The sequence below is a fragment of the Canis aureus genome, chromosome 24 (genome assembly GCF_053574225.1).
Source record: "Canis aureus isolate CA01 chromosome 24, VMU_Caureus_v.1.0, whole genome shotgun sequence".
Taxonomy (NCBI): domain Eukaryota; kingdom Metazoa; phylum Chordata; class Mammalia; order Carnivora; family Canidae; genus Canis; species Canis aureus.
In genome coordinates, this window is record NC_135634.1 from 12,363,761 (window position 1) to 12,379,579 (window position 15,819).

Sequence of the window (15,819 nt, forward strand, 5' to 3'; positions counted from 1 at the left end):
GGTGGGTGCAGCTGGTGTCTCTTTACTGTATTAAACCTGTTTACTTAGTGATATAAACTGTTCAACCCTGAGTGGCTGGTTCCTCGCCCAGAGCCTGTTTAATCAGATGTCTTCCAATAAGGAAATAAGCAATGAGTGTTTTGATTTTTTTTTCTTTTCCTTTGGTGTTTGCTGAGATGTTTTGCATTGGATTTTAGGCAAGAGGAATGGAAACTAGAAATCAGAAACCAAGAATCAAAATAAAAACAGCAAGGAGTTGTAGGTGGTCCCTTTTGCTAGTTTGGACAGGGAGAAGACAGGGCAAGTCCTGCTTGCAGCAGCTTTTAGCTCAGCAGTGAAAGGGTGCTGGCTGCAGGACTGTGTCCTCCCTACTTGCAGGATCATCCCCCTTTTTTGTTTGGTTCAAGCCTTTCTTGCTTTGGCTACCTTTTATATATTATCTGTGTATACATTCAATGTCCTTCCAACAGCCTCCAAGACTGTTCATTGCTAGAACTGCCTTGGATGGTTCGGCTTCAGTGTGATAAGGTGGAAACAGGCCAGCCTTCATCACATCACAGCCAGTGCATCTGGGGTGTGGGATCTTGGGCTTTGTCTGGTGATCTCCTAACTCCTTGGTAAATGTTTTTGCACCTATCTCAAAAAATTAGTAAAACATGTAAACAAAGTGAGATCCACACAGGATTGTGCAGACTCTTTTTTAAAAAAGGAGAGATTTTATTGATTTGATAGAGAGTGGAAGCACCAGCAGGGGGAGCTGCAGGCAGAGGGAGGAGAAGCAGACTCCTCACTGATCAGGGAGCCCAGTCCCAGGGCCCTGAGATCATGACCTAAGCTGAAGGCAGACGCTTAACTGACTGAGCCACCCAGGTACCCCTGTGCAGACTGTCTTATGCTACTTCAGACCTCTGGCCACTAACAGGTTGCCTGAATGGAGCAAGTGCCTTGAGGCCTCACTCTGAGGCTGGTTGTCTGGGACAGTAGGGACCATGGGCACTGCAGCTCCTCTCCTAGGTCTCCTAGACAGTGGGGACAATGGCCCAGAGTTGGAAAACATGTGTTCCTCTCCTCACTCCCAGTCTCCTGTGTGTCTGCAAATTGAGCCTCAGTAGAGTAGTCCTTGACATGACCTTCAGAGCTCTTGGGACCTATTGAGCCCCACCGCACCCCCTGGGAGTTAGGCAAAATAGGTACCACAGATGAAAGATATGGGTGGCAGGGAACCAGAATCATCTTCTGAGAAGAGCTTGACCCATCAGTTTGGTCAAAGTTGGGAGAATCTGCGATTCAGACAAGTGATCTTTATGATCCCTTAATCAAAGACTTAGGTTATGTGCTCACTGGGTATTCAGAAAGCAGAACCTCAACTCAACCATCTGACTATATGAGGAGCTTGCTTTCGAACACCAGTACCCATGGAGGGTATCTGAAGACCACATGGTGCCACCACTCTCCTGGGGACCTGAGGAGAAACACACAGCAGGCCACAGTGTCTTGCCTCTCAAAATTGTTTTTCCTGAGTGGTGCTTTTGCTCTTAAGGCATTGGCCAACATTGAAAGACAAGGTACAAGACAGTCCCATGAAGTCATTATTTCCTAGATGGAAATTACACTGTTGAGAGGCGTCTAGGACAGCTTCCTTTCAGATTTCGGTTCTAGGAATAGTCATGCTTCTTCCAAGTAACTGGTCTGTTTTTAACTTTTGGCTTATGTGCACCACATAATTGATTATTCCTTCTTTTCACCAGCTGCCTGGAAGCTTGGAGCATTGCCTCTATCCAACTACTCATAGTCAAGATATACATTTTGCAGATTAGCTTTGCCTGGGCTTTTGCCTTTCTTATTTTTCCTTTCTTGTGATATTCTTTTCTCTTTTCTTAACCTTCCTATATTCCTTTGTTAGTCATCTCCCCTGTACTTTGAGACAAAATAGGGATAGCCTTAAGAGACACTGGAGCAGCTGGTGCAGATTGAAAGCACATGTCTAAGAAGTGGCGGTGTGTGTGTGGGGGTGCGGTTCTCAGGCTTTTCCTCGGAACACCCAGGTCCAGCACTACAAGTAATGTCTGCAATATGGCTTAAGAATTCATGCAAGGAGCCTTGCTAGCTCTTCCCAGAGACCAGTCTGACTTCCTTATTAAATACTTACATGGCAGGCCCTCAGCTAGGTGAGGGGTGTGGAGATGTGGTCCCCACCAACATAGTGCTCTCAGCCAGGTTCTGATCCAGATCCAAATTCTGAGGCCACTCAGATTTTGATCCAACTTGGTCAGTCTTCTCTAGTCCAGATGGTTTTCTGAGATAAGAGATATTTACAGTAAACATCTCTTGAGGAGAGGAAAGAACCAAAAAAGAGTAAATTATAAGCCAGTGCGTGTAAAGACCTCTGGCATGTGTTCTACAAGGAGGATGTGCAGGCAGGGACCTGTATTCCCCCAGGCATGACCAAGAAAAGAGCCCAATATCTTTCCATCTCAAAGGTCAGAGGAGAAGAATTGACAAGGAACCCTGTTGACATTTAAATCCCAGGACCCAGGATGCCTGGGTGGCTCAGCGGATGAGTGTCTGCCTTTGGCTCAGGGCATGATCGCAGAATCCCGGGATCGAGTCCCAATTGGGCTTCCGGCATGGAGCCTGCTTCTCCCTCTGCCTACGTCTTTGTCTTTCTGTGTCTCTCATGAATAAATAAATAAAGTCCTTTAAAATTGATCAATCAATTCCAGGGCACAATCTGGCTTCTGTAATATTAAATGTTTTCATATCCAGAAACTCAGCCTGTACCTAGTGACTTGAGAGGTGTGGGAGGTCAGTTTGTAATGGCTGCTTTGAAATGCTGGGGTTGGGATGCCTGGGTGGCTCAGTGGTTGAGTGTCTGCCTTTGGCTCAGTGCATGATCCTGAGGTCCTGGGATGGATTTCCACGTTGGGCTTCCTGCAGGGAGCCTGCTTCTCCCTTTGCCTCTGTCTCTGCCTCTCTCTGTGTGTCTCTCATGAATGGATAAATAAAGTCTTTTAAAAATTAATATTAAAGTTAAAAAAAAAAAGAAATGCTGGGGTTAACAGGAAGAGAGGGGATCAGCCACATGCAAGAAACCTGCACACAACCCACAGAACTACCCATACTCTACACAAACTTTCACATTTTGGAAGTGACTTGAGTCCTGTACACAGGGCCTTCTCTGGTTTCCACTGCTGAGCTCAATAATGTAACTGTGAGGCAGCCCTGGACATACCATATACTTATTGAAAAGCCTGAGTCCATCTTTTTTTGATAGCCTGAGAATATAATAAGTACTATAAACGATTCACCCATGGATATTTGTGTCTATGATAACTTGCACCTTTAAGGACATTGCCCTGCTTTTTACAGTGAGAGGAGGAGCTTTATACTGCAAGTCAACAGGGGTGCTTCTTTTTCCAGTAGCTCTGCTTTATTCAAGAAGGGCTCATGACTTCCTCTCTGCAGAAACCACAAGCACCCCAAAGAATTTGGGAGGTGATAGGCTTCAGAGGGTTGGTTTATTAGTCTGCCTTTGTAGAAATGTTTTCCACTACCAGCAGGACCTGGCCCAGATAGCCTTGTGTGTGTGGGTGCTGCATGCCCAAATCCAAAAACGAAGGCAAATATCATATACTACAAGAAGCATAACCTTTATCTATAGGACAACACCCATCACTTTGCTGATGAATGTAGGGCAATTTACATAATTACCACTGTTCTTCAGCTATTTCTGTTGTGCTTTCACCCAACAGCTATCAGATCATGTTGGACTGCTGGCACAAAGACCCTAAAGAAAGGCCAAGATTTGCAGAACTTGTGGAAAAACTAGGTGATTTGCTTCAAGCAAATGTACAACAGGTAAAGCTAAATTTATTTAAAATATCCGAAGACCCAAATGCCTTTGAATGTAAGTCAAGGGGGTGTTATTTTTAAGAGCTATTAATAGCAGAAATTAGCAGTTAAATGTGTGTGTATGCAAAATTATCTTCCCAAAACACAACAAAAGTTGTGGAAATGACACAGTTGAAGCTGACATGTTTCACAGATGCAGATGGATATAGAAATGTGTACAATTAGAGCTCTATCTTTGGTATTTTAGGATGGAAAAGACTATATCCCACTAAATGCCATACTGACAGGAAATAGTGGATTTACATACTCATCTCCCGCCTTCTCTGATGACTTCTTCAAGGAAGATATCTCAGCTCCAAAGTTTAATTCAGGAAGTTCTGATAATGTCAGGTAAGAGTCCTTTCTTCCCTAGCCTGTACTATAAAATTTTCAAACATTAAAAAGTCCACCTCCTAAATTCAACCAAAGCTAACATTTTGCCCTATTTTGTCTCTATGCATACATTCTGTGTGCATGTGGGTTTTTTTTTTCCCCGTTTGCTGAACCAATTGGAACAGAGCATAAGGCATTATAACATTCTCCCCCTAAATCTTGTAAGGCTGTTTGTGTTACCACATCAAAATTATCACACCAAAGAAATTGATAGTTCCTTAATATTATTAAATATTCACATTTCCGTAAGTTTCCCAAACATCATTTATGCCTTAAAAAACAAAAGGCAAAAACAGGATCTAATCAAGCATAATGCATTGCATTTTAATTTTATTCTAGGATAATCCTACATCTTTTTTCCCCAATAACTTTCTTTCATAAGACTTTATATAAAACAAACTTTTTTTTTTTCTTACTTGGCACACTAACATATCTTTCCTTGCTGCAGAAGTTGGAGAAGGGATAAGGGAAGAAATATTGATAGCTGGGTGGGAATCAGCTCTTCAGTACTCATAGTTACACAAGTATCACACATATTCAGCACTAACAGTTATACATGTATCAACATGTCCAACATGTCGTTACTAGCGGTTATACATGCATCCCACATCGGTACTAACAGTTGCATATGGTGTTCATCACTGCTAATGGTTGCAAGTGTGTCATACACATTAAAGGTCACAAAGATATGTGCTGTTCTGGTACTGTGCTAGGCTCTTTGTATACATCAATTCCTTTAATGCTCAAAACAATACTATACAGTAGATATTATTCCTGTTACACAAATGGGGACAGTGAGTCTCCATAGAAGATAGCCTGCCAAAATTGTGTGTTTAGAAAATAGCAGATTGCAGTTTGATACTCCTTCCCTGTTCCCATGCTGTTAGAACTATTTTTAGGAAATTTAGACTGTCCTGTGGGCCCTCTAGCATCTTTATCTGCAGTAGGCAGAACTGTAGAGCTTTGGCCTCAGTTCAGCCAAACTTGGCAGGTGACCAGGGGAGGCATGGCTAATGATTGGACCAGTCTGAAAAGACTGACAAGCATCTATGAGAGGCCCAGGAGTCCAGTGGCCAGCCCACATTTGTGGTAATGGGTTATAGGTCAGTGGCACTGCTCACACTTCACAACCAGCCCAACTGATGAATCATCCTTTTTTTAAGGTAAGAAAACTAGCTGGGATTGAACACATTAGCCATATCTGATTATATCAAAGATATCATCACTAACAGTTGTACATGTATCAACATGTCATGAGTCAACCTTTTTTTTTTTTTAAGATAAGAACTCTAGTTGGTTTCCTTCTTTTTTTTTTTAATTTTTATTTATTTATGATAGTCACAGAGAGAGAGAGAGAGGCAGAGACACAGGCAGAGGGAGAAGGCTCCCTGCACCGGGAGCCCGATTGTGGGATTCGATTCCGGGTCTCCAGGATCGCGCCCTGGGCCAAAGGCAGGCGCTAAACCGCTGCGCCACCCAGGGCTCCCAAGAACTCTAGTTGGGATTCACCCACTTGGATGAACCTTTTTATTTTTTATTTTTTAAAAGATATGTATTTATTCATGAGAGAGATGCAGAGAGAGGCAGAGACAGGCAGAAAGGAGAAGCAGTCTCCTCTCAGGGAGCCCGATGCAATACTCAATTCCAGACACTGAGCCAAAGACACCCCCTCAACCGCTGAGCCACCCAGGAGTCCCATGAATTACCCTTAAAGAAAGAAAAAAAAGATTTCTTTTTAAAGATAAGAAATCACTCATCAAATCACCTTTTTTTTTCCCCCCAAGATAAGAAAACTGATTGGGATTGAACACATTAGCAATATCTGACTGTATCAGAGAAGGGGGAGGGAAGTTGTCAGTTATTTGGGCCTTTCTAGAATGCTGCTTAGCCTTAGGCCAATAAGGAGCTTATCTAAGAAACTGGGCCTTGCAGATGGTGATAGGGTTTCAGACTAAGAAACTCAGTCAGTAGGTGAACTTGCCTTAGGAGGAAAATCATATAGTTATAGTAGAAATCTCTGTTAACCTTCCTAATAGATCATCAACAAAAGGTCAGTAGGTAGTTAATTCTACAGAAAACATAAAAATACCACCCATTTCTCCCAATCTGGAATCCCAGAACAGAATATACAGGACTAGCTATTAAATCAGCTCTGAGACCTTGGTCTCCTTTGAGGTAGGCAGCTATTATCAAGTCATATCCCTTCTCTGGGCATCATTTCTCTATTTTGTAATGTAGGGTGTTTAGGCCACGTGATAATTCAGGTTTCTTCTAGGCCTGACATTTCTCCAATTCCACAAAGGACTAGAAGCCCAACCACTAAGTAGTTTCTCAAGGGTCCTTTCTGGATTTTTGCTTGAAACTATGCAGTGTGGATTGACAACCATGGGAGAAGTGGCCACTGCTGTCAGGATTCTTTCAGCCTCAGGAGTCAAGGATTCTTTCTGGTACTTTGGTTCACCTTGGATCAGATACAGTACCCATATAGTTTCCTGACTAATAAAAGCTGGCTGCACTTACCTGTCTTGGTTATTCTTTCTTCATCAGATATGTAAATGCTTTCAATTTCATGAGCCTGGAGAGAATCAAAACCTTTGAAGAACTTTCACCAAACACCACCTCTATTTTTGATGTAAGTAATGGAATTAACCTACTCAATGCACCCTGGCAGGACCCTTTGCCAGGCTCTATCCCTATACAAACTCCCGTATTCTGGTGGCTCTCAGTCAATGGGGATCAGTAATGATTAGTGACTGAAATGACAATTCCGGGAGACCTGACAACAAGGCTTAGCTATACAGAGCTAATTTGAAAGCAGGTAGTTCTGTAGTTTGAGAATGACCTAGGAATGCTCTCCAGGGTCCAAGTCTTCACCTGTTCATAGTTTAGTCCCTTAGGAAACTTCATTGGATTTCTTGGCTTCTTGTCTATCAATGATGGAATCCTGCTTTCAGATTAATGGAGGAATTCAAAACTGTGGGTGGCTGGGTCTTCATGATGCAACAGAAAGCTCTCCCTTAAGAGTAGTCTTGAAGTCCCGAGAGAAGTCTACCCAGGCCTTATGCTCCTTCCCACTAAGGTTCTATAGGCTGAATGGCCATGGTCCTACAGCCACACCAGAAGCAATCCAGTACAGCCTGGCAAACACAAGGCCTTACCCAATTTGTCTCTTTGAAGCTCTAGGACAGGAGGTTGAGAAAGTAATGGGAGGAGATGGAGGGCTGGGCAAGAGTGCCCTTCCAGCATCAAGACCCTTACACTCAAACTGATCTCCAGGTAACACCGTTGTCACTAAGCAGGCTAGAAATGCCAAATCTCAAGACCCATTCATTATCAGTGAGTCACATTTTGCCCTGTCACAAGGTCCCCAGGGGATTGATGTGCATGGTCAAGTTTGAGGACACTGGTAATGCCCATGTCCCATAAAAGGGCTGTAAAACCAAACACAATGTGAAGCTGATGATCACAAACACCTTGAGACCCAGCACACTCATCTTTAAAAGAGCCCCAAAGTGTTTCAAAACCTCTAAAGAGGAAAAGATGATTGAAACGTTAAAAACATTACAAATAACCCACAGAACACAAAAGTAAAGTAGCTGAATTTTTTTCTGCTCAGGAAGTTGGTTTTAAGTCCTAGGAAATGATACTGGGCAAAACATGGAAGATTGCTATCCACCAACCCTCCCCAGGCTGATACAGTGGTAAGCTTCTTTGCTTGCTTAGGCTTGTTTACTGATGAGTAAGGACATGAAAACAGCCCAGAGATGCAAAGGGTGGAGGAACAAAGTGTGGAGTCCACACATACTGGGAATGTTCTATCAACAGAGGAAGGAGGAGCCTGCATAAAATTCCATGCTAAAGCTGAAGCAACGAGAAAATGAAATTGCTGCAAAACAGTAATATGGGCCTGAAAATTCTAAAGGATCCACAACAACAAAAATTAAACCAAGTCTTTAGAATTTATCAGAATTCTTGCATCTTTTGTATGGTCACCAAATAACAGCATACTTACAGACAACAGTCGTCTGCCAACATTAGTTTTAGTATATGTATGCAATAATGGACACAAAAGTGTACTATAAAAAATGCTCACCCATTATCTATAGTTTCCCCCCTCCTTTTTCTTTTTTTTATTCATGAGAGAGACAGAGACAGAGACAGAGACATAGGCAGAGGGAAAACCAGGCTTGCCGCAAGGAGCCCAATGCGGAACTCAATCCCAGGACCCTGGAATCACGACCTGAGTCCCCCCAGGCATCCCTCCCCTTTTGTGTAAGTGTATATTCAGGAAGAAGAACCTCAAAGTCACAGGGAATAATAGGCATTTCTTGCAACTTATAAAATTTAGATTTGCCAATACAGAGAACATGCTTTGTCTCAATAGGCAGGTGAGGACAGAGTTTGGGTGAATAGCTTATTCCATCCCAGCATTATCCCCCAGATTCATGGACCATCCCAGCATTATCCCCCAGATTCATGGACCCCTGTCGGTCAGGCAAGAAGTGTAACCTTTTTCCTTCCTCCCCATCAGGACTACCAAGTGGACAGTAGCACTCTGCTGGCTTCCCCCTTGCTGAAGCGCTTCACCTGGGCTGAGAGCAAACCCAAGGCCTCCCTGAAGATTGAGTAAGGAATCTGGGGATCTTTTCTATGATCGGTTGATGGGGGTGTGTGATGAAGGATACTAGGCTAAACTCAATGGGGGATATCTGAGAGCTACTTGCCCTCCTGAACTACTATGCTCAGGCATTGCAGAAGAGCACTTTTTTTTTTTTTTTTTTCCTTAGGAGGGTATAAAATCAAAGATATGAGCACCAAGTGCTGAGCAGGAAGCTTGGGATTTGAGAAGTAAAAACAGGCAGAAAACTGCAGCAGGGACAGGCAGTCCAAACACATGAAGTACAGTGCCTCAGCTGGAAGGAGGCTGACGTGCCCAACTGTGAACAGATGGAGACATGCTTATGGGGGCAGGGAGGGAAGCTGGCCCATGATTATACCCTGGGCTGGCAGTGTTTGTACAGGAAGCAGTTGTCACAGTCCTGTTTTCTAGTCCTAAGATCTGCCATCCTGAGAAGCCAACCCTTCCAAATGAAGGCCTGTTTCCTGTTGGAAGCACTCCTCCCTCCCTACGGTAGCCAGCAGCAAGTGCTGTTGGAATTAGGCTCCAGCTTTTTGCTCCACTGGCCCTGCTATCACCTTAGCTCCTCTGAGCTAGTCTCTACCTAGGAATCATGCTGGCCAGGCGAAGGCTGGGCCTGTCTATCGGGCATTCCTACCTTTCCTGATTCAAATGCTGCCCCTGTCTCACCCAAAGGCAGAATGTGATCCTCTTTCATCTAAATCAGAGGTCAGCAGACTTTTTATGAGTCACACAGAAAACAACGAACCAACTTTGCCATTGTAGGATAAAAGCAGCCATCACCAATATATAAACAAGAAGGTGTGGCTGTGTTCCAATAAACTTTATTTACAGAAACAGCTGGCCATGGTCAATGAGCACATGAAATGATATTTAAGGTCATTAGTCGTCAGGGAAATGCATATCAAAACCAGGACGAGACACCACTTCACACCCACGAGGATGGCTAGAACCAAAAATACTGATGAGGATGTGGAGAAATCATAAGCTCTTGGTGTTGCTGTGGCAATGTAAGATGGTGCAGCCACTTTGGGAAACAGAATAGCAGGTCTTCAGAAGGTTAAATAGCATTACTCCATGACCCAGCAATTCTACTCCCTCAGTACATACCCAACAGAACAAAAACTTATGTTCACACCAAAGTTTATTCCCAAATGTTCATAGCAGCATCATTAATAACCCAAAGTAAAACCAAGCCAAATGTCCTTCGATTGATGAGCAGATAGAATGCAGTATTACCCATACAAATGTTTGCTAATAAAAAACTACAAAGTTCTGACACATTATAATATGGATAAACATTGAAAACATTTTTAAGTGAACAAAGCCAGTCACAACAGACTACATAGCATAAATGATTCCCTTTATATTAAATGCCAGGAATAGGCCAATCTATAGAAACAAAGTAGATCAGTGGTTGTCTAGGGCTGGTGGTGGGAAGTGTGGGGAAGAGTGACTGGCTAGCTATGCTAACGGGTATTGGTTCTGGGGGGTGATGAAAATGTTCTAAAATCAATTATGTTGATGGTTGTGCCATCTGTGAATGGCACAGATGTGTCCATTCCATTCAACTGGACACTTTCAACAGGTGAACTGTATTTCAATAAACCTGTTTCAAACCAAACAAACAACAACAAAAAACAACCAAGCAGGTGGTCAGCCCACAGGCTATAGTTTGCTGACCTTGATTCAAGTCAAAAGATGGCCCCAAACACCTCTAAGTGACACACCATAGTTTAACAACCACAAGTAAATCCAAAGGTGAGAACATTACCAGGCAAACATCTTCATACTTGATTGCTTTTAACATGAGCACCGTGATGGCACCAGAGCAGAGTCCCCTCGTAGGGTAGCAGATTAGGGGACCCTCACAAAGAACAAGTGTCTAAGCTAGGAAAGAAAGGCTACCGACAACCTTTTGTTTCCTATTTTGGAATACTTATCTAGATCTCTGTGAAAGAAAACCATAATTGCAACCTCTACTCTGAGATTAAAAATACAGCAAGTGCTTGATGTTGTTAATCCAGAACCCAATGAAATAATGTGGTGGCACATTATTGTGGCCACATTAATGTGTGGGTTTTCTTGTTCTCAACAACAACATTAATGTGTGGGTTTTCTTGTTCTCATCCCAGCTATTTTTTTAAATTTATTTTTTATTGGTGTTCAATTTACCAACATACAGAATAACCCCCAGTGCCCGTCACCCATTCACTCCCACCCCCCGCCCTCCTCCCCTTCTACCACCCCTAGTTCGTTTCCCAGAGTTAGCAGTCTTTACGTTCTGTCTCCCTTTCTGATATTTCCCACACATTTCTTCTCCCTTCCCTTATATTCCCTTTCACTATTATTTATATTCCCCAAATGAATGAGAACATATAATGTTTGTCCTTCTCCGACTGACTTACTTCACTCAGCTCATCCCAGCTATTAATAAACAAATACAAACGGACAAGAGAAGCTTTTCTTTCTTGTGTATCTGTTTCAGGCTGTATGAGACACACAGAACCAGAAGCAAGCTTCTTCTCCTGTGAGCCTTGCTTAGTAGTGACCATCCCATAACCTAAATTTTCTAGGACACAAACATGACAGGGAGACAATGGTACTAACCTGTTTGCCTGAAGCTCTATTCATTTCTTGAGGCTGTTGTAACACATTACCACAAAGTTGGTGGCTTAAACCAAGAGAAGTGTATTCTCTTGCAGTTCTAGAGGCCAGAAGTCTGAAATCAAGGTGTTGGCAGGGCCAAGATTCCTCTGGAGGCTCTGAGGAGAATCCATTCCTCCCCTCCTCTGGCCCCTGACGTCTCTCAGCATCCCTTGGCTTGTGGCCATGTCTCCCTACTCTACCTCCAACCACTACCTTCTGCGTGTGGCTGTGATGCTCTCTCTGCATCTCTTATAAGGATGCGTGTGTTTGTATTTAAGGCCTACCTGGGTAACTCAGACTCAGTTCCTCCTCTGAAGATCCTTAGCTTAATCACCTGTCTTGCCACATGAGGTAATATTCAGTCTCTAGAACACAAAGTGCTCTTCACAGGTTCCAGGGATTTGAGATCAATTTATTTTGGAGGCAGGAGCATTGTTCAGCCTACCACAGTAGCTGGCTGGCCCAAGTGCAGGGGAGGGCCATACCGGCCTGGGAGCTATTCTCGACCTGGGATTATGGATCTGCAGTTCTCTCTTCACACAATCCACCCCCCAGCCAGAGGAAGGCATCTGTCTGCCTGGTTCCACCAAGCTGGTAGTAGAGAAGCAGTGTGCAGCTCTAGAACAAAGAGACTCTGATCGGAGGTTGAGATGGGATTCAATAGCCGTTAACTCTAGAACAGTTATGAGCAAATGACCTGACGGAAAAGAGTGGAGGTTAGTGTTTGTTTTCAATTGTTTTCATCAATTTTGTATATTTTTTTTTTCTTTTCTTTCTTTAGCTTGCGAGTAACCAGTAAAAGTAAGGAGTCGGGGCTTTCTGACCTCACACGGCCTTTCTGCCATTCCAGGTGTGGGCACATCAACAGAGGCAGGCGCAGATTTACATATGACAACTCAGAGCTGGAAAAGAAGATTTCGTGCTGCTCGCCTCCCCCAGACTACAACTCGGTGGTCTTATACTCCACCCCGCCTGTCTAAAGTTTGACACGTCGCCTTATTTCTAGAACCACACAAGTATTTATGCTCCCTGAAAACTAGCTTTTGCCAGTATGACACATATATAAATTTACACCTTTACCTTTCCACAGGAGCAAGCTGACTTTTATGATTTTTAATAGTGCTTTTTTTTTTTTCTTTTTGACTAACAAGAATGTAACCCCAGATAGAGTAATAGTGACAAGTGAAAAACACCACTAGTAAATCTTCACATTATTCAGTGTGTTAGAGAAACCCTTTCTAAGCCCAATGACTTACCTGCTCCTACCCCGAGACCACAGGGCATTTGACGATTCAGGAGGTGCATTGATCATGCAATGCAGTATGGATTCCACAGGGTCAGCCACCGGCACCCTGGAACCAGGAGACGAGTCCTAAGCTACATGATGTCTCTGGGGTCCTCTAGCAGATGTGATGGCAAAGAGGAGAAGGAAAGAAGGGAGAAAGAAAGAAGAGATCAAACAGGACAAAGAATTTTTGTGCTGTCCCATATGGGAAGGGAGTAGGAGAGGGCTGTCAGCCATGACACTGCTGTGGCTTCCAAACCCTGACCAAACCTGGTCCACATGGAGAACCCAGCCAGGGAGCAGACAGGACAGAAGGATGAGGGGACATTTCCGGACTCCAGCAGGCAATAAAAGGACAAACACATTTTTTTTGGAACTATGAAACAAATTGTAAAATGTTAGCTATGGGATTGGACCTATGCCCATTCCCATTTATGGCACATTTTGAAATTTCTAGCATGGAGCTTCGTGCTCAAATCTGAGCTGAGACTGCAGGCCCCTCTAGCAAGACACACTGCAAACTCACCCTGAGCTAAGTTGGCTCCATGGCATGATGGCCTCACACTTAGCTGACTGCTCAGAGCAACCTAATTGGAATGAGTTTGGTTTGTTAGGGTTACTTGTCGGGCTTTAAGCCACATTTCCAAAAATATTGTCAGATTCTATTTTGAGTCTTAAAATGTATAACCAAGACACTTCAATTTTTTTACATTAACCTGTTTTATATAGTTATAAAAGGAAGCTGAGGAGGATGAAAATGAGTCTTGTGGAGGGTTTCCTCTATACCAAAACCAGAATAGATGGAGCAAAAACAGGATGAACAGAGTGAAAACCCCATCTCGATACCAACCAAACCAACTCACTGAAACAGTTGGGACCCAAAGGACAGGAAGTCAATCATGTTTCCTTTTTAATGGGGATTCTACTATCTCACCCTAGTCCACTGGAAAGATGGGGAAGAGCATTAACCAATGTTTATTAAGCACTTTATGCTCCTTGAGAAAAAAAGGTGATATGTAATTTATGCAAGATACTTTCAGAATTGGGACTCAGGATATTAGTTAATGAGCCATCAATAGGAGAAAAGCCTCTTTTCATCTACTTTGGACCTTGTCTTGGGTCTGAGAATGATGGAAATAGGGAGACAGGGTACAAAAGGGTGCCTACTCTTCAGGGTTTAAAGACCCTGGATCTCTCAATTGGCTCTGTTTGATGCTATGTGTTTAGGATGTATGCACCTTCTAAAGCCAGTCAAGGCTGGACAGGCAACAGTGAATTGCTGCTTCTGGTTATAGAGAAGAGTACACTTCCCTTTATGCAAGTAACTTATCTCTAGAACTTGAAATATAATAGAAGAATCTTTGCTTCCTACTCTGTGTATCACATTCTTGGTTCAAGATTCTTAGTATAAAAAGATGGGACAGTAAGCAACACCCCAAGTGAGGTACCGGATGCTCCAGTGGTGGCTCTGCTGGAGAAGCCTCTGGCCAGCAGAGAAGTGAGGCAGGCCTCCCCACCAAGAGCCCAGCGCAAACAAAATCAGGCCAGGGGCTAGAAGAGGGGATGAGCTTTGTTCTTCTTCCTTGCATGCACAAAAGCACCTGTGATAGCTGGCAACAGTATCAGTCAGGTAACCAGAGGAGGTTCAACAGGGACAATTTAAAAAGACTTTAATTAGTTATTTTGTTTTTTCCAAATCAGAAAAAGATCCAGCAATTAGTGAAAATGAACACCTTAACTCTACATACAGTATCTCAATTTCAATAATCTAATTCTTAATTATTCAGGGACCTCAGTAATACTGTCTCCCCCCGCCCCAAAATGTATTAGAACTATGTTAATTTGGCTGCTTCAAAGACTCAGGTTGAGCCCATCAGTCAAAAACGGTCCCATCTAGAGTCTTAGCACAGAAAAAAGAATGGAAGCTTGCAATAATGAATCTTTGTGACATGCTTGCCAGAATGGTTCATTAACCAGCACTGGACATTAAAAAGCACTGAAAATTAAAACACTAATTAACTGATATTATTAGAACCATTTGTCACTTGTGATACAAATAGTTGGCACTAACAAGCAAGGCAGCATTTCCTTTCAGGATTTGGGAGAACCTGTATGTGTAACAGTGTGGGTGGAATGGGACTGAAACCTCATGCAAGTCTGTATCCAGTTAGTCTAAGAAACGATGCGTAGACCTTAGTTTTAGCCCATGGAAGAAATGTGTCCAAATCCTGAAAAATGGTATGTAGATCTCCTAACCGTGCCTTGTTTCCCAGCCTGTAAGAATGTCAAACATGAAACAGATACTTGCCAGCCCCTTTTAGTGGGTGAAAGGAAGAGCGCATCTTTGACTGACAGTGTATGTGTATATACGTGTGTGTGTTTTGTGCGTAACTATTTAAGGAAACTGGAAATTTAAAAAATTACTTTTATACATACCAAGAATATATGCTGCAGATATTAAGTAAGACTTAATTTTGTCCTACATCTCTAGTCACTATGAATGTATTTTGTATGCTATCTTCATATAATAAAATTAACTTCTAAAAACATCTACATATTTTCTCCAATTTGCTTATACAGGAATAAAGGGGGTCACAGGTTTCCTTGAGGGTGGAGGACTGGTATTCTGGGGGATCTCATTAAATACCAATTATGAAACACAGCACAAGAAGAATCAAGCAAGGACTCTGAAAAGAGGGGCAAAGAGCTGTCTTTTAGGGCCACAAGATGGTTGCTCTCAACCATCGGTAAATGAAAACCAAAATCACACAAGGCACATCACCCAGAAAATGAAACACTAAAATGAACACAATCACAGGCAAAATGTACAGACCGAGTGCAAGTGCAAGTGATTAAAAAAAGAGGCAAGTTTTCCCAAACACTAATATTCAGCTAAGAAACTATTACCTTAATTACAGGATATGTGTGTATTAGAGGTGGTATACAGGAAACCATACAAAAT

The 15,819-nt window shown here is 42.8% G+C and overlaps 1 protein-coding gene across 6 annotated transcripts in view; it reads left to right on the forward strand.

Moving 5' to 3' along the window:
- Positions 1 to 15,406, forward strand: part of FLT1 (fms related receptor tyrosine kinase 1) — a 178,791-nt gene extending 163,385 nt beyond the window's left edge. For 5 of the 6 annotated variants that reach the window (XM_077868262.1, XM_077868260.1, XM_077868265.1 and 2 more), the window contains 5 exons: positions 3,753 to 3,858; positions 4,100 to 4,242; positions 6,832 to 6,916; positions 8,816 to 8,910; positions 12,354 to 15,406. In XM_077868262.1, coding sequence (XP_077724388.1) covers positions 3,753 to 3,858; positions 4,100 to 4,242; positions 6,832 to 6,916; positions 8,816 to 8,910; positions 12,354 to 12,552 — 628 coding nt within the window. In that variant the 3' untranslated portion in view covers positions 12,553 to 15,406. The remainder of the gene's footprint in view (positions 1 to 3,752; positions 3,859 to 4,099; positions 4,243 to 6,831; positions 6,917 to 8,815; positions 8,911 to 12,353) is intronic. The other variant, XM_077868261.1, reaches the window with a different exon arrangement.
- The last annotated feature ends 413 nt before the right edge of the window (positions 15,407 to 15,819 follow it).